Raw genomic sequence first — 19,335 nt, forward strand, 5'->3', positions numbered from 1 at the left:
GCCCTATATGTATGTGTCATTAGAGTGTAGGTATTGAAAGCATCTAAGTTGTGGAATAACATTGAGACACAGGTGGCCAGAAGCAGAAAGAAAAGGAATGCCTCACCTGCACCTCAGTGATGTTCCTGATCCACTGGGATTTTCCCACAGAAACACTTCTAGAGATTACACAGAATGTTCTGAAAAACAGAAAATATCCAGAGAACGACAGTTCTCAGGAATCTATCTTGTCTTGTATCAACTGATGGTGGTGTTGGTGTAATGATATGAGGAATTTTTTTTGACAACTTTTTACAACTTAAAATGCCACTGGCTACATAAGTGCTGCTGACAATGTCCACCCCTTTGCAAACACAGCTATAAAGGAATGGGCAGCTCAAATAATCTCAAACTGCCTTCTTGAGCATAACAATGGGTTCACTGTACTCACATGGTCTCCACAGTCACCAGAGCTCAGTCAAATAGAGCACCTGTGGGATGTGGTGGAATGAAAAACTGAAATCATAGCTTTGCGGCCAACAAATCTGCAGCATCTGTGTGATGCTGTCTTGTTGATAGAAACTAAAATCACAGAGGAATCTTTCCAGCATCTTAAAAGTACGCCAAAAGGAGTCCAACCCAGCACAACCGCGGAATACATAAAAGAGGAAAAAATGTCCTGAGGGTATGTATGTTGATTCATTTGTCATAACAGGTTGAAAATGTAGTTGAAATAAAATTTCGTATATTTCTGAAAATATTTTCTGTTGTTTCATCAAATGAAAGATAATGTTTTAAACTTTTATCTGATATATATGTATCTATATATGTGGAGAGAGAGAGAGAGAGAGAGAGAGCGCTGTCATCCTGCGTCTCCATAAATAGACGTCCGCGCTCGCACGATAGTGACAGTAAACAACATTTTGTTGAGCAGACTATATGAAATAAAAGTTTATATATGCTTGGGTTGATGTTGTACCATAAGTCCAGCAGACTTTTAAATACATGAGCACTTGCTGCGTTTCAACCCTTTGCGCATTTACCTCCTTTAAGGTTGTACAGGACTTCTGATTGGAGAGAGCCTGAATAGTTTGTGTGCGCGGTCATTCCGCGTCTCCATAAATAGACGTCCGAGCTCGCGCGATAGTGACCGTAAACAACTTTTTGTTGGGCACACTTGTTAGACAGAAATCTACATTTTTACCACTTTTTACGCATTTATAATGGAGCACGAGCAGTCTCGTCGACTAGGGAAACGGCGGAGGAAACGCTGCGTAATATTAATTGTCATCGTTGTCCTTATTGTTATTGTAATCATCGCCGTGGTGTTGGGACTGACTCTCCGTCAGAACAAAAGTGAATTTAAATCTACATTTTTGTCTAGGTGTGAGAAGTTCAATCAGTAAGTGGTGGTATTTCAACATTTTCTTATTTACTATTTTTGTATTTTCAGACGCACGCACATATGATAAAAGACACATGATCAATGAATGTGTACATGTGCACTTGCATGTTTCCATGTTTGATGCAGGACTGATTGCTTTTGTGAAGTTGCAAGGCTGAGGTGCTTAAAAACAGGCGGGTCTGGTATTGATCAGTATTATTGTCAATGATTGATCTGTTAACGTTCTGTATCATGCCAGCTGGTTTGCACATTGTTAATATCTAATAATAATGTATACCACTGCACATTATCATTATGTCTACGTGTACAGCACGTAGACATAATGATAATGTGCATTGAGTAAGTGGAGATATGAACTGCATTATGTCTGTCGGGTGTTTTTGCGTGTTTCCTTTTGTGATATTTGAATTTTGCAAGAAACAAGAAAAAGTTACAAAACATGATATCACCAAGTGCACATTCAGCGTCCACAGTCTAACCCCATGGCAATTTCCCTGCCATGAACTTCTTTCAATAATATCTATAATCATCTGGTTTTGTTGACACCAGTTTTTTTTTAAATTAAATATATAAGAGTTATGTAAATGTGTTTGACTGTTTAGCATACTTAGCATTTCTTTAAATGAAAAATACACCTAAACATTAGCAAATTTTATTTATTTTTCAGAACTGACTGTCAAAAAGTATGGGATGCATTTGAGCAGGCCTATGTGAACAAGGATCCATGTAAAGTTGCAGTGGAAGCTTATGATCCCCTCATTGTTGCAGCCCCCTTCAAACCTCAGTGCAACAGAGTAATAATCAGTGATTACACCATCTCAATCATCCCATCTGCCATAATCATTCATAGTCTGTAAAACAATACACTAATATGTGTGTTTGTGGGTCAGATGATGTTCTGGAGCAAAACAAAGGATGTGGTCCATGGTTTCACTGAGAAGAGAGATTGTTTTGTCACTTTGGAGGACACTCTGTTGGGATCTGTCCTGGATGGTCTGACCTGGTGTGGAAAAGAAGGCAGCAAGGGTAACACTCCCAAAGCAATCACAGTTTATTATTTGAACAGTGCAACAAACTACACACCAGCGAAAGAGCAACGACAGTAGTTTATATAAGTCATGCTAAAATCTAAAAATATATGTAATTTGTCGTGCAAGACATGATTTTGCTATTTGTGTGGCCTGTTGTTAAATTTACATACCAACAGCAAGTCAGGTCAGCCCTGAAATTTAAGGAGAATTTCTTAAACTTGTCACTTGAAGAATACACTCACACACAGATCAGATAAACCTTTAAGTGTTCGTGCCCTCACTCGTTCTGAGAAGATCGCAGCTTTCGCACAACTGCTATTACTTGAGAATGTTCAAGAAACCTTGTGAAGTTAAACACAATCAGGCTACAGAAAACAGAAACATAGAATTCTACAAAACTTTCTATGTAAGCAGAGCATCTTTTTAGCTTCCCCTTTTTAAAAAGATAAACTTTTCCTAATAGTTTAAGCTCAGCTCAGGGGGGGGGGGGGGGCACAGAAATTCAGTAAGATGCACGACCACCTTTCAATGATATATGTAATAATGACTATATCAATTAATCGCAATGATAAAGTCAAGGTGGTTACACCCAAATAAAGATTTTTTAACTTTTGGTTTCAGCGCAAATTGGATAAACACATCCTATGACAGCAAGCATCATTTATCAAATATATTTATAAAAAAATAAGTTTATGGTAAATAAATGTTAATTGGCCTGTATTTGTATAGCGCTTTACTTAGCCCCTAAGGACCCCAAAGCGCTTTACACTACATTCAGTCATCCACCCATTCACACACACATTCACACACACATTCACACACTTATCTTCAAGATAGAAATTATGTTTCTGTGAAAACACGTTATCTCCATGAGCTGGGTCATCAGGGATGTGTTCCCTATTAGGTGTGAAAGGTTTCACTTTGTTTCTAGTTTTGGAAATAACTGATTATGCAAAACTTGCTTTGAGTAAAGCAGCATTTTCAGGCTTTATTCTTTTAGTAATTGATCCAAACACACTATAGAAGTGATTTTACATTTGAGCTACTCAGAGAAGATTTTGAGTCAACCCTCTGATTAAGCGGCTGAGGGTGGACAGCTAGGGCACAACATAAACGGCCCTAGGTTGTTCTTTTTTCTTTACTGTCCATTGTAGTTATGTAGTGTTGTGAAATTTCTCTCCTTTGTTGTATTTTACTTTGAGGTGCTAACCCAAGCAAATATGCATGTTGTTGTCATAGGTACCTTCACTACTGGGTGTCCCGGATGGTCAGAGTGTGAAAACAACCCTGTTCGCTCATTTTGGAGACGTATCTCTGCTGCTGTAAGTTTTCAACATTTGTTTGCTTTTCTTTCTCTCTTTTAAACGGGATAGCCCTGAGGTCATGCATTGGTGAAAATGACACACAAGTGGGCCGCAGAGTACAGCAAATCCCTCCTGAGTATAAGTGACGGTGATGGAAGAAAAGCAATCTTCACGCTGCCTCGTTGTCTGTCAATGAGTCTTTGTGTCGGTCTCCATGGAGCGCTCTCCTTAATGAGCAGCAGCCCACACATTCAAAGGAGCCCTGCTTTGGTTGAGTTTGGCTGGGTTTTACTCTGTTGTGCAACAGCCAACTTTTCCCAACAGTTGAAAAAAAAAGCAAACAAACATACAAATATTCTTTGATTCATAATGTTTTCCAGTTCGGTGAATTGTGCAGCAGTCCCAGAAAAATTGATTTGTACTGTGTGTAAAAGGAAAAATACCAAAATGGTCAATTAGATGCTGTAATTATGTGGATACATTGTGCAAAATGCAAGTAACACACAGCTTTAAATAAAGTAGCTTTTGCATGAATTCAGAGAGCACATAAATACCATAAAGTAAGGAAAAGTTGAGTGAACAAATTGATTAAAGATTTTTCTGAATGAAATGCTGTGCATAGTTTGCAGATGTTGCCTGTGGTGATGTCACAGCAATGCTAAGTGGATCCATCGACACACCATTCAATCCAACAAGGTAGGACTGCTTCTGCTTCTCTGACAGTTTTATGACTTTTACTGAGAAAAGTAAAAGAATCTCTTTTCATTTAGTGGTAATTAGAGCCACCAAATAATTTAACAGTGATATATGTGCTGAGTTTCAAGCTAAGTTAAGACGTCATTGCAGATTAAGAGAAGTGCTATTAAAAACAGTTATCATTGTCTTTGTTGCACAATGCAAGCACTTTGGCAACAGTGGGAAGGAAAAACTCCCTTTTAACAGGAAGAAAGCGCCAGCAGAATCAGGCTCAGGGAGGGGCATCTGCTGCAACCGTTTGGAAGACAGCACAAAAGATATGCTGTGGAAGACAGCCAGAGATAACAAGTATGATTCAATGCAGAGAGGTCTATTAACATACACTGAGTGAGAAAGGGGACTGAAGAAGAAATAGTCAACGCATAAAGTAGATGTTGTGAACAATTCATTGTTCAGTGGTTGAGCGTGCATAGCCCACAACCTCAGGGAGACCAATTTTGATAGAAAGGCAGTTGCACAGGTCCCCTGGTGGGGGCCGACCTGACTCTAAACAATCACAGACTCGGATAGATTGGCAAAGGTTTTCAAATAAGTACCAGCTAACTTATGAACGCAGACAGACAACACACGCTATTGTGGTCCATCAGCAAACTATCACTGTTTGTGGGAGAATTTCTTTTTCAAATCGATGAAATTCTGGCTGGACTCTGATTGTAAGTAGATAATATGGGCGATCGTGGCTCAAGAGTTCGGGAGTTAGCTAACCATCACCAGTGTGTGTGTGAATGGGTGGATGACTGGATGTGTAAAGCGCTTTGGGGTCCTTAGGGACTAGTAAAGCGCTATACAAATACAGGCCATTTACCATAGTATAGATTTTCTTCTAATGTAAAATACTGTGACAGCAATAAATTTGCAACAAATGGTAACAGATTTGGGGTTTTCATCAATTTATCACAAACACATTGTAATTGCTAGATTGGCCTCATTTAATCACAAACTGATAGCAGACTTATTCTGTCTTATTGCTGTTTTATCACCATCTTGATACATCGGAGCTGCTTTGAAGATGGCAACTAGCAGGAAGCTGTTACTGATCTGGTCCTCATCTTAAGCGCAACCATTTCAAAAGAAGTCTCATGGCTCAAGTTCATTGTAGATAAGATAAGATAAGATAACCTTTATTAGTCCCACACGTGGGAAATTTGTTTTGTCACAGCAGGAAGTGGACAGTGCAAAAGTTATGAGGCAAAAATTAGAATACAATAAGAATAAATACAGTACACAACTGTACAGAATAGAATAAAATAAAATAAATATACAATAAGATAAAAATAGAATACAAATACAAATACTATATACAACTGAGTAAATGGTAGATGGTCACAATACTTCCAATAATGCCACGGTCTACAACCACAGTTTTTCCTTAGTGTGACCCTATCATATCTGCAGCGACAATAATTCTTTGAGGTGACTACTGATCCTTTTAGCACCTTGGAAATTATTTAGAAGTGGGCTCAAGTGCCAGATAGATGAATATATCAGAAAAATGTGGTGTTGTGTTGTGGTGACAGCAATATCTAGTTAATTTTGTACTCTAAGCTGCTGTTCTTTTTTTTCTCATCAGCATTTTTGCAAGCATTGAGGTGGTGAGGTTTCAGGCCTCTAGGATCAAAAGCCTAAATGTTGTTATGGTCTTACAGCAGAATGCCAAGTAAGATTTTCTCTTTATACACAAATCTGTCACCACAATGTGCATACAATATTTTAATATTGATCCTACATTCACTGCTTCTGTTCTGCGTCTAACTTCTTCAGATCAAACTGTACAGATCCATCCTTGAAGAATTTGAGGCAAACTCTAGATACAGGGATAACATACAGCTGCAAAGATGTGCCTGAGTAAGTACGTGTGCGTTACAGAGGAGCTGACGACCTGTTTGTATCTGTCCTCACAAAACACAACTGACCTCTTGTTATTATCCTGTAATGTATTCAAACAGATCTCGTATTCAGGAATGCGGTGCCAAACCAGAGATAGCGTGTGGAGCCTGCTGGTGAAGATGTCTGATGTCAGTCACAACATACTAGCATATAGCCACAGAAACATTTCTCTCATTTCCTTGCAACTTTTTTAATAAAATTTGAGAATTTTTGTACATGTGAAATTTATTTTTCTAAACATGTAGGTTTCTAATACATTCCATTATGACAATATTTTGTGGAATCTGATTTTTTATTTTTTTTGGACTGAACACATTGAGTACCATGGCTGCCATCTCATTGTTGGTAGAACATGTATTAATTTTTAAATAAAATCTTAACTTGTAAACTTTATTTGGACTCCAAAGTGTAATACTGACTGTTGTGTAATCACATCCTAAGTGTTCTATTCACCTAGAATAATTAAAAGACATATCATCCACCAGTTGCTCCAACTTTGGACTGAAATACCTAGCTTCACAAGGCCAAAGCAAGTTCAGCAAAGAAGCCATCAAGTTCATCCAAAGAAGCTTCTATGTAGATGATGGCCTGACAAGTGTAAGGTCGACTGCTGAAGCCATACGCCTGGTAAAGGAATCAAGAGCTCTGTGCAAAACAGGAAATCTACGGCTACATAAGTTTGTATCCAACGATGAGTGTGTGATTGCAACAATTCTACCACAAGAATGTGCTCAGACCAAAGATCTAAACATGGCTCTAGGAGAACTTCATATCGAGCGAGCACTTGGAGTTCAGTGGTGTGTTGAGGCGGATGAATTTCAGTTCAGGGTGGAGGTAAAAGAAAAACCCACTGACAAGGAGAGGGGTTCTCTCAACTGTTGCCTCAGTCTATGATCCACTAGGTTTCGTGGCTCCATTCCTACTTGTCGGCAAACAGATTCTTCAAACGCTGTGTAGAGACAAGGTAAGCTGGGACGAACCTCTCCCCGAGCACATCCAGCCACAATGGGAGTCATGGCTCAAAGATCTGCCTCATTTGGCAGTTCTAAAGATTCCAAGAAGCTACCTTCCATCAAACTTTGGTGAAGTCTCACTATATGAGCTTCACAACTTTTCCGATGCAAGCTTCAAAGGGTATGGTGCATGCTCATACCTTAGAGCGGTGAGTGAAACAGGACAGATAAGTTGTTCACTTGTCTTGGGGAAAGCAAGAGTAGCCCCTACCAAACTAAAGGCTTGAGTTATCTTCAGCTGTGACCTCAGTCCGCATTGGTGATATCATCAGAGGCGAGCTGGAGATTGAAAATGTGCAAGAGTATTACTGGACTGACTCAAAGGTGGTCCTTGGCTATGTGAACAATGATGCTAAAAGGTTCCAAACATTCGTGGCCAACCGCATCCAGCGAATAAGATCTAGCACAAAACCTGAACAATGGCGATATGTCAACTCTGAAGACAACCCAGCCGATGGAGCCTCAAGAGGATTGACTGCAGTTCAAATTAAAGAATCTAACTGGCTGAAAGGACCCAACTTCCTTTGGCAGCAAAATCTCCCACATGAAGTGGGAATGGTGGGAGAAGTTGAGGCTACTGATCCTGAACTTCGGAGAGCACATGTTCATGCAGTTAAAGCAAGAGAACAGAATCCAATGGTAAACCGTTTAACTAAATTTTCTGACTGGTCCAGAGTGGTGAGAGCAATTGCCAGGCTCAAGAGATTTGTCAGAGAGTTTAAGGGATTTCAGTCGAGAACTAATGAGTCGACTAATCTTGAAGAACGAAGAGAAGCAGAGATCTTCATCATCAAACTTGTACAAGAAGAGGCATTTGCTGAAGAGATAAAGAAAATAAGAGGCCAGAAGGAACACACTTTGAGCAGGCACAACAGGCTACGTCAGCTGAATGCTTTCCCGGACGAAACCAATGTTCTCAGGGTTTGAGGACGGCTGTCTCAGTCAGCCTTACACCATGATGTAAAGCATCCTGCAATACTTCTGAAAAAATCTCATGTGTCAGCTCTGCTGGTCAAACATCATCATGAGCGCATACACCATCAAGGAAGGGGCATGACCATGAATGAGTTGCGCGCAAACGAAATATGGGTCCTAGGATGTGGAAGTGTGGTCTCCTCACACATTTACAAGTGTGTAAAATGTAGACGATACAAAAGAACAACTGAGGTTCAACAAATGGCAAATCTACCAGGAGAGAGAATTAAGACATCTCCCCCCTTTACTTATTGTGGGCTTGATTGTTTTGGCCCCTTTATTGTGAAGGAAAGAAGAAGAGAGTTGAAACGATATGGATTGTTATTCACCTGCCTATGTTCTAGAGCAGTTCACATAGAAACGCTTGACGATTTGACAACAGACGCATTCATGAATGCACTTCGATCATTCATAGCTATTCGAGGACCCGTGCGCCAGCTAAGATGTGATAGAGGGACAAACTTTATTGGTGCTAGAAAGGAGCTTTCTGAGTTGCTTGAAGGAATGGATCAAGATCGTACAAGGGCGCTTGGTTGTGAATTTGTGCTGAATGTCCCATATGGGAGGAGTTTGGGAACGCCAGTATTGGGTCTGTGTTTCCACAAGCCCCGCTGGTTTATAGACTTATTCATCATGAAGAAAACAAGACAGTCAGCGATCGATCGATTTACTTGCAAGGGAGGCCTCGTCGGTGTCTACCACGAAATGACCCCAACGACGGCCTCCGCTTGCTGCCTTTTATTGGGAATACAGTTCACACAATACACATCACAGCAAAACAACGCCCACCATAAACCCCCCAAATGGTTCTAAGACAAGGCACTATGTGTGTGTGTATGTGTAAACATCTGTATGCATGTAAGAATGTGTGTGTGTGTGTGTGTGTGTGTGTGTGTGTGTGTGTGTGTGTGTGTGTGTCTTCCTGATCACAACTGTTTCTACAACATCCTGGTCATAAAGAGGGTAGTCTCTCCCACACCCAATGTATGGTTCACCATGGATAACACAGTGAAGCCATACAAAGGGCAGGAAGCTTACCAAACATCAAACAGAATCTTCACAAGGGATGTGTAATAATCCTCCCCCAGCACAGAGTGGCTGGAGAGGTGGTCAGGGTCAAAAGGATGTCTTGATCCTATAGATTGAACTAAGACCTTACAAGTTTAAGAAGCATAATGACAAACATTCAACAATTAGACTTAACAATATTACTTTGCAGTAAGCAGGTGTGTTTATAGGTTGTAGCTGCTGAAGCCTCCTATTGGCCACTTATCCAAAAATGCTGATTTTGTGATGCATTACAGTGTCATGGTCCTGTGTTGGTGACCCAGTGTTTTGTATTTTTGGTTTAAGTAATAATTTATTAATTATGGTTTTCTGTTTTGTATTGAATTTACCGTTCCTGGTTTCTAGGTTTCTGTTCTGTTTCTGTTCTCCGTGTGTTCTATGCTTCATCTCAGGGAAGACAAAAAGACAGAAAACTATGTTCCACTTCTAGTTACTTTTGTCTCTGTGCTTCATGTGTCTGTTCCAGAGTCTGTCATGTTTCCACATCTCAGTGTCTAATCTGCATCTTTGTAAATTGTGTGGTGCTTCCTGTTTTACTTTGATAGTGCGTGTCCTATGTCAGTGTATCCTGCTGTGCTTCCTGTGTCTTGTTATGTCAGGTTAGGTCCAGCCGTGCTTTCCCCCTGTTTTCCATTCTGTTGTTACTCTCTGGTGTATTTAAGCCCTGTGTTTTCATCTGTCAGTTGTTGTGTTGTACTCTTACTATGCTGTGTTTTTTCTTCTGTGGTCCTAGCCATTCCTTATTTTACATGTCCTGGTTTGTATTCCTGTTCCCAGTTTCTAGTTTTGTTTTGGATTTGAAGTTAGTTGTTACACTCACAATGAAGCTGCCTCTTTTAGTTCACTCTTTCGTGAGTCCTGCATTTGCAGCCTATCCTGCATGCCACACAGCCGAACCATAACATACAGGAAGTCTGGGCCTGGGTGGGCGTCTGAAAGCTTTACAGAGAGACCACTACTGTTTCTATGGGCTACATTTACAGAAGTGCTGCTACTTTGCATTTTCGCATCAGCAGTAAGTAGCTTCAGAGTCGACTTTTTGTCTCATGCATGGTGACCCAGAATGTTTGATCTTTGTGCTTTGCTCTGGCTTTAGAATGGCGTTGGAGTCGTATGTGCAACATATGTGAGCCTGTTAATGTGCATTTAATGTATTGAATAATTGAATCAGAGAAGTTATCTGCTCTAAACTGAAAATGTAATTTGTTTTGTGTTTGTACATTTGGTTTCTGATGTTTGGTGTGTGTGTGTGTGTGTGTGTGTGTGTGTGTGTGTGTGTGTGTGTGTGTGTGTGTGTGTGTGTGTGTGTGTGTGTGTCATCTGGAATCCCAGAAAAACTTCCAGTTGGCTGCCATTCTAGTGTGTGCATGTGACATAATTCCCACCCCCTCATGCTGTCACATAAAGATCTAAATTAAATCCAGGGATGGTTTTATATTTTACAGTGTTATTGGAGTGTCAGCAGACACTCAGTTAATGGAGCACACTGATAGATTTGACAACTGATGACTAATTAATAATGCAGTCAATGTCAGTATGGACCAGAAGAGTTTGCAGTATTTAATTTTGACACAGCATCTTGTTTGTACAGTACAGTGAGCAAGAAATCATAACAATGCCTCGCTGACATGTAAAATGTTGTGGTTCTTATAAAGCACTTTTCTACTCTGAGGATTCAAAGTGCTTTACACAACTTGCCTCGATCAATCAAGGATCCATTGTAGAATTGACTCCTCGAACTCCTCCAATCCAGACCTGTACAGACAATGACCAGTACGTGACATTTTAAGCCCTTTCACACTGTTCAGTATTTGGAAGTTTAATTTCATCAAAGTTACTTATCAATCTGGAATAGTGGTCTTAGATCACTTAAAGCATCACATCATGTGACAGTTGTTAACCCTATGCAGTATAAGTCATGAGGTGTGTTTTATTGCTACTTTTTTAGACACAGAGGTTCCTAACAGGAAAACCTTTTATGAAACTGTCAATCATTAACAGGTCATTTTTCCTTCACAGGACCTTGATGATCTTTCAATGCATCCAGGACCCGCAAAAGTCATCCTGCCACACATGTGCAAATACTTTGTTAAACAGAAACAGCCTTATATCTGTTTAAATCACAAACTGCTGTAATATCTATATCTGCCATGTGTAGATATAGTGTCAGTTATAGTGTCATGTAAATCCAGAGTGCAATAAAAGGAACAGTGAGTACTGTAAACACTGTCAGCCTTAGATGAAAGCCAGAGACTGGCTTCTCAAAAATCTAACTTGATTGAAAGCAGTGTGTGCGTGTGTATTTTGCGTACCCACTACACTTCACTGATCCCCACAAATCTACAAACAAAATGCAGCTGAAACAGGTGCTTCTCAACTTGGAGAGGAGGAACTTTACAGCCTTTAGTACTGCTGTGGCTTCATTAGAAACATTAGTCTATTTGAATTTAGTGTTTTCTGAAAAACAAGAGTTCCTGTTTTACTGTTAGGGATGTGCTAATTTACCTGAAAAACAAACAATGATGACCTGTATGTGGTCAGATATTCACATCATAGTAAATATATATATATATACACACACATAAATATATACACATATATATATATATATATATATACATACATACATATACATACATATATACATATATATATATATACATACATACATACATACATACATACATACATATATATATATACATACATACATATACATACATATATATACATACATACATACATACATACATATATATGTATATATATGTATATATATATATATGTATATATGTATATATATATATATATGTATATATATATATATATATGTATATATATATATATATATGTATATATATATATATATGTATATATATATATATATATATATATATATATATATATATATATATATATATATATATATATATATATATATATATATATATATATATACACATACATATATATGTGTGTGAGTGTGTGTGTGTATATATGTGTGTGTGTGTGTGTGTGTGTGTGTGTGTGTGTGTGTGTGTGTGTGTGTGTGTGTGTGTATATGTATATATATATACACACACACTTATATACACAAAATAATCCGACTGACTTTTGGGTCCATCAGAACTTGATACATTTAACCCCTTTGCACCTTTTTCTCCATTATGAGTGGACAAGACTTCTGATTGGACAGAGCCTGAATAGTTTGTGTGAGCACAGTCATTCTGCATCTCCATAAATAGATGCCCAACTTCAGGTGATAGTGAAAGTAAACAACATTTTGTGAAGCAGACTTCTCCAGAAAGCTAGATTTTTCCAACTTTTTAAGCATTACAAATGGAGCAGGAGCAAGAGCAAAAGCAAGAGCAAAAGCAAGAGCAAAAGCAAGAGCAAAAGCAAAAGCAAGAGCAAGAGCAAGAGCAAGAGCAAGAGCAAGAGCAAAAGCAAGAGCTAGAGCTAGAGCTAGAGCAAGAGCAAGCGGAGACTCCTCGTCCATGGAAACGCATATTAAGTGGTATCATTGTCCTTTCTATTGTAATCATTGGTGCGGTGTTGGGACCAGTTCTACAAACAAACGAAAGTGACCCTAAATCTACGTTTTTGTCTAGGTGTAAGAAGTTCACTCAGTAAGTGATGGTATTTCAGCATTTTTTTATTTACACTTTTCATTATTTTTGTAAAGAGAAATGGGGCTTCAGCTTCAAATCTAAATGATGAATGAGTAATTAATGAATGTGTACATGTGCACTTGCATCTTTGCATGTTTAAGCATTTTTGGCAAATACAGCACTAACTGCATTTGAACTCATGAAGTGGCAAGGCTGCTTTGCTTAACAGCAGGATTGGTATTATAGTCAGTGATTGATCTGCTGATGTCTGCTCAGCTGGTTTTCATGTCATTAGTATCAAAAATGATGTATACCACTGCACCTATAGTACCTAGACGGAGATGTGAACTATGAACATATCTGTCAGGTGTTTTTGCCTGTTTCCTTCTGGGATATTTGAATTTTGCTTTAAAAGAAAAACAGTTACAAAGTGCTTCACTAAAAACATGACATTAAGAAGTGCACAGTCAGTGTCCAGAGTCTAACCCCATGGCAATTTTCCTGCCATAAACTGCCATAAACAACAAATATATAAGAGTTATGTAAACGCGATACAATATTTTGCATATTTAGCATTTCTTTAAAAGAAAATACACCTAAACATTAAAAAACGTTATTTATTTTTTTTAGATATGACTGTCAAAGGCTATGGGGTGCCTTTGAGCAGGCCTATGTGAACAAGGATCCATGTAACGTTCCAGTGCAAGCTTATGATCCTCTGATTGCTGCAGCCCCCTTCAAACCTCAGTGCAACAAAGTAATAATCAATGATTACACCATCTCAATCATCTCATCTCTCACAATCATTCATGATCTGTTTAACAATACATAAATATCTGTGTTTGTGGGTTAGATGATGTTCTGGAGCAAAACCAAGGTTGTGGTCCATGGTTTCACTGAGAAGAGAAAAGATTGTTTTGTCACTTTGGAGGACACTGTGTTGGGATATGCCCTGAATGGTCTGACCTGGTGTGGAAAAAAAGGCAGCAACGGTAACACTCTCAAAGCAGTAGATAAGAATCACAGTTTATTATTTAAGCGCTATAAAAATCTAGACACCGGCAAAAGAGCACTGACAGTTGTTTATATAAATCATGCTAGAATCTAAAAATAAATGTAATTCATCTTGCAAGACATGATTTGTTGTTACATTTACATACCAGGAGTCAAGTCATGGTTTTTGAGGAGAATTTCTTAAACTTGCCACTTGTAGTCAAAGTCAAACATCTATCTATCTATATACATATATATACATACATACATACACATATATATACATATATACACACACACACACACAGTGTGTCTTATGTACAACACAATACAATACTATACAAGTGTTTAAACAGCAGTGTCCAACACAATCATAGTGATTGAATGATTGTGGGCAGGTTCATGTGCGAGTGTCTGTGGGGTAGTCAGTGAAAGGGCAATGGTGGTGAGTCAGAGTTTGTATGTTTGGGGGGTGGGTGATAGCAGGGAGTGAATTTAGCATCCTGACAGCCTCTGTTTTTTATTTTATTTTTATGTATTGTTACTAGCACCAGACCTACAAGGGAAATCTGGAACTACACCAATTGGCAAATTAAAATTAATATTGGATTATTAGAGGGACACTGAAGTTCATTATTGCACGTTGTTTTGAGGAGCTAACCCAAGCAAATATGCATATTGTTGTCATAGGTACCTTCACTACTGCTTGCCCAAGAAATTGTGAAAACAACCCTGTTGACTCATTTTGGATTCGTGCCTCTGCTGCTGTAAGTTTTCAACATGAATTTACTACATTTTCTTTCTCTCTGTTAAACAGTATAGTCCTGAGGTCCTGCATTGCTTAAAATAACACACAAGTGGACTGCAGAGTGCAGCAAATCCCTCCTGAGTATAAGTGATGGTGTTGGAGAAAAGAAATGTTCACGTCTCGTTGTCTGTCAATGAGGTTTTGTGTCGGTCTCCATGGAGCGCTCTCCTGAGTGAGTGGCAGCCCACACATTCAAAAGAGCCCATGAGATTAAAGGTTAAGCATTTCAGTTGTTAAAGGGAATGACCCCTCCAAAAATACATTCAAAAATACATTCAGCTAGAGATGCTGCACTGCAATAAATTTGAGTTTAATTAATTTGTAAAGATCCTTTACTTATGGGACGCATGCTGCAAAAGCAAGTGCCACATAGCTTTAAATAAAGTAGCTTTTCATTTTGGCATTAATTCAGAAAGCACAAAAATACCATAAAGTAAGGAAAATATAAAATTAAGTGAGAGAATTAAATGTTTTTATAAATGAAATGCTTTTTTTTTCCTGGATTACACCGCTATTACTTAACAGTGACCTCTCCCAGAACTAGCGAGCGCTCATCCTGGAATTTGTTACATAAGTCACCTAAATCTACCATTTCATGACACTCTTAGCAAATCTTTGGAAAGTAGTACAACTTGTTTTGTTCAAAATTATTACAACATTTGGACAGTTAAAAATGGTAAAACCTCAGTTATATGTTGCAGCCCCATACTTCCTGTTTTGAATACAAAGATGTTTGCATAATATCAATCTGTGGAGTATGAAGTACAGTTATTTCTCAAAATAAGGGACTTCATATGTCCCATGCTCCATTAACACATCAATAGTGATTTCTGATTGATAAACCTCACTTTACAGGAAGAGACAAATAACTAACATTAATTTCAGGACCAAATCTTGTGTTATTTTTTAGTTTTTTCTTACAAGATGAGTGAGTGTTTCTTCAAAATCCCCTTTGTGTGTCTGTACAGTATGCAGATGTTGCCTGTGGTGATGTCACGGCAATGCTAAGCGGGTCCACCATCACACCATTCGATCCTACAAGGTAGAGCTGCTTCTGCTTCTCCCACAGTTTTATGACTTTTAGTGAGAAAAATAAAGAAATGTCTTCCATTATAATGTTAATGAGAGCCACTAATGTAACACTGGCATATGCACCTAGTTTCAAGGAATCTTAAGGCTTTGCTTTGCCTTTGTATTTAGTTCTTTATTCATCACTTTTTTCATATTTTTATTTGGTGTGAACATCCGAGCGTAGAAAACACAAAACGTAACCTAAACAGGAAGCAAACTAAAACCACTCAGGGAAACGAGGCCTGTGGGAGAGACACACAGCAACATGAGGAAACGACGCAAAACTGGGCAGAGAGAAACACAGGGCTTAAATACACAAGGGAGTAATGAGGGAATGGGAAACAGGAGGGAAACACAGCTGGGACTAATCTGATAAAACGAAACAAGGAGGGAGCAACACTGAAACACTGAGCATGGGACATCAGACAGTCAAATTAAAACAGGAAGTGTAAGACATTCACAAAGACCCACAGTTGACATTGAGACATGGAGACATGACTGACCGGGGAGACAGGGAACATAGAGAACACGTGGAACATGGGAAAGGCACCGTAACAAAAAGCTAAAGACTGGAAACAAAAAATATAACACAGAGAGATTAAGAATAAGAACCAAAACCATGAATAACACTAAATCAAATAATATAAATTTATAAAAAAAAACACAAAACACTGGGTCTGAATTGTTGTCTAACGTAAAATGCTATGTGCGCCGACAGCAACAAAATTGCAACAGATGGTAACAGATTTGTGGTTTTCATCATTGAATCACAAACAGATTGCCAAATTGGCCTCATTTAGTCACAAAGTGATAGCAGACTGATTCTGTCTAACTGTTTTATCAATGTCTTGATTCATCACAGCTGCTTTGAAGATGGCAGCTTGCAGGTAGCAGTCACAGACTCAGTTCCTCATCTTAAGAGCAGCATTTTTAAAATCCATCTCACTCGTCAAGTTAATTTTAAGTGGTTTTACAGTTGTGGTTTGAATTTTGGGTTGTTGTTTTTTTTTTACTCTTCAGTACTTTTGCAAAAGTTGAGGTGACGAGGTTTAAAGCCCCTAAGGTCAGGAGCCTAAATGTTGTTATGGTCATACAGAAGAATGCCAAGTAAGATTTCCTCTTATATGCAAATCTTTCACCACAATGTTGTCCTTTATTTGTTTAATTTACATCAGAATGGCCAATCGGGGCATGAATATTTTAAAACTGAGCCTACATTCACTGCTTCTGTTCCATTTGTTCAGATCAAACTGCAAAAACGCATCCCTGCAGAAATTAAAGAAAGCGCTACATACAGGGATAACATACAGCTGCAAAGACGTGCCTGAGTAAGTACATGTGCATTACAAAGGAACTGACGACCTGTTTGTGTGTGTCCTCACAAAGCACGACTGACCTCTCGTTATTATCCTGGATTGTGTTCAAACAGATCTCGGATTCAAGAATGCGGCTCCAAACCACAGATAGCATGTAAAACCTGCTGGTGAACAAGTCTGATTATATCAGACACAACATAGTAGCATTCAGCCATAGAAACCTTTCACTTGTTTCCTTTTCAATTTTTAAATAAACTGAGTATTTTCTTTTCACATATATGTGAAATATGTTTTTCAAATGAACATCTGTAATACATCACATTATGAAAATATTGTTTTTCATTTTGTGGGATCTGATGTGAAACTTTTTTTTCTTTTCTTTCTTTTTTTTTTAAATTAAACACACTGAGTATGAAGGCTGCTATCTCCTGGTCACAGAATATGCTTTATTTTCAAAATAAAATGTTAAGACACAAGGTTGTAAACTTTATTTGTATTTCAGTGTAATAATGATTGTTATGTAATCACATTTGAATCCAGTAAAGTGCAAACACATCTTGTCTTTGTTGTTTAAAGTCTGGACTGAAAATCTGTCGCAACAGTTCTTATGGGGTGACGAATGCAAATTTGACGTTTTTTTGTTCACATTGTCAGCATGTGTCGAGGATGTACAACAGTGAGTGTCTAAAGCCATCTATAAAACACCATGGAGTCTCTGTCATGGTTTGGGGCTTCATTTCAACAAGTATGGATTGATCTCCCCAGAGCCAGAATCTCAACAATATTAAAGCAGAGTGGGATCATCTCGACAGAACAGAAGGCAGCCAACATCCAAAGAAAAGCTTTAAAAATCCTCCAAGAAGCCTAGAGAACTATTCCTCAAGACTACTTCAAGGAATGGCAAGAAAATATAGACTTTCATGGTCATTAGAATTGTACAAACTCTTGCCTTATACACTCTATTTTCATGCATGTTTGCACATATTTTAATAACAGCAGCAATTTCCCATTTTTCCAACAAAATATAAAATATAAAGAAATGTGGGGTGACTCAAGACTTTTGATTTACTCATTACTGTATTTAAACAACCAAAAGCTTTTATTCTGCATTTCTCTGGAAGTTCATTTATTCTTGTGACAGATGCTTGAAAAACGTTCACATCAATGAGCTAAGCCATGTCAAGGCCTGTTCATCTAACACTGGCTTCCATAACACACCCATCCAGATAAGATTAGCCGCTTACCCTATTTTAGCAGTTGACTCACCTAGTAAAGGCAGCTCCTTGGCTTAAATGTCAGGTGGATTTATCTAAAGGTCATTCTATTATAATTAGTGCTAATGGGTGAAAGTGAAAGCAGTTAACCTTTTATTAAAAGTTGTAACGATCTAAACTAAATCTACAGATGGCTTGATAATAACAGTGTCAGTAGAGCAGATGAGCACACTGGTTTGACCAACGATGACTAAATAATGATGCAGTCAGTGTCAACATGGACCAGAAGTGTTTGCAGCATTTAACCCTTTAAAACCTGAATCATGAAATAATTGCCAGAAAATAACATTTTTCTGAAAATATTGTTTATTTAACCTTCTTTTGTTTAATTTTATTTAATTGTTTAAAAATTGAATCACATTTCAATTTCCATATATGACATTTAATTTGTATCATATTTGCTTATCTGTTTTGTTTTGGGTTTTTTTTGATTGCTTAGAAATATATTGTGCAATTTATTTAGGTTTTTCAGGGGAGGAAATTCACACTGATTATGTTGAAGTCCCAAAAACTTTCAAAAAACTGTATGTATCAAATATGATACACTAGGCATTAAGGGGTTAATTTGGACACAGCATCTTATATGTATACTGGACCATAAGCAGTGACAATGCCCCGCTGATATGTATGGTTCCCACTTTCAGTAGATGAATGAAACCAGTCTTGTCATGTCAAATAATGCACATATAATGCAACGTTTTTTTTTCTTCTTGTATCCAGATCAATTGATGAGCTAAATAGGTTAAATAAAGCCCAGTTTATTGTTGCGAAGTGGACAAAACTGTCTTAATGCGTGTGTGTTTTGGAGCTACTTTCAAAGGGTTTTGCCAGTTGGCCTTTACCT

General features: G+C 38.1%; 3 protein-coding genes across 3 annotated transcripts in view; 2 read left to right on the plus strand and 1 right to left on the minus strand.

Moving 5' to 3' along the window:
* impa2 (inositol monophosphatase 2) overlaps positions 1-19,335 on the minus strand; it is a 201,350-nt gene that overhangs the window by 35,411 nt on the left and 146,604 nt on the right. The window lies entirely within an intron of this gene.
* Positions 1,095-6,755, plus strand: LOC101478770 (ADP-ribosyl cyclase/cyclic ADP-ribose hydrolase 1). The gene is made up of 8 exons (XM_004551918.6): positions 1,095-1,381; positions 2,052-2,178; positions 2,275-2,410; positions 3,655-3,737; positions 4,342-4,415; positions 6,046-6,132; positions 6,237-6,320; positions 6,422-6,755. The coding sequence occupies exons 1-8, from the start codon at positions 1,203-1,205 to the stop codon at positions 6,477-6,479; spliced, it is 828 nt and encodes a 275-aa protein (XP_004551975.1). The 5' UTR covers positions 1,095-1,202; the 3' UTR covers positions 6,480-6,755.
* LOC101482713 (ADP-ribosyl cyclase/cyclic ADP-ribose hydrolase 1-like) lies at positions 12,409-18,230 on the plus strand. Its single transcript, XM_076888702.1, has 7 exons — positions 12,409-13,786; positions 13,883-14,021; positions 14,713-14,789; positions 15,799-15,872; positions 16,922-17,008; positions 17,146-17,229; positions 17,331-18,230. Exons 2-7 carry the CDS (start codon positions 13,883-13,885, stop codon positions 17,386-17,388), a joined length of 519 nt encoding a protein of 172 aa, XP_076744817.1. The 5' UTR covers positions 12,409-13,786; the 3' UTR covers positions 17,389-18,230.

The sequence above is a fragment of the Maylandia zebra genome, linkage group LG9 (assembly GCF_041146795.1).
Source record: "Maylandia zebra isolate NMK-2024a linkage group LG9, Mzebra_GT3a, whole genome shotgun sequence".
NCBI classification, from domain to species: Eukaryota; Metazoa; Chordata; class Actinopteri; order Cichliformes; family Cichlidae; genus Maylandia; species Maylandia zebra.

Coding starts and splice junctions, on each gene's coding strand:
- LOC101478770 (XM_004551918.6), top strand. CDS start 1,203: ATGGAGCACGAGCAGTCTCGTCGACTAGGGAAACGGCGGAGGAAACGC. Junction 1,382..2,051: donor AGGTGTGAGAAGTTCAATCA/GTAAGTGGTGGT, acceptor TTTATTTTTCAG/AACTGACTGTCAAAAAGTAT. Junction 2,411..3,654: donor TGGAAAAGAAGGCAGCAAGG/GTAACACTCCCA, acceptor TTGTTGTCATAG/GTACCTTCACTACTGGGTGT.
- LOC101482713 (XM_076888702.1), top strand. CDS start 13,883: ATGATGTTCTGGAGCAAAACCAAGGTTGTGGTCCATGGTTTCACTGAG. Junction 14,790..15,798: donor GGATTCGTGCCTCTGCTGCT/GTAAGTTTTCAA, acceptor GTGTCTGTACAG/TATGCAGATGTTGCCTGTGG. Junction 17,009..17,145: donor GTCATACAGAAGAATGCCAA/GTAAGATTTCCT, acceptor CCATTTGTTCAG/ATCAAACTGCAAAAACGCAT.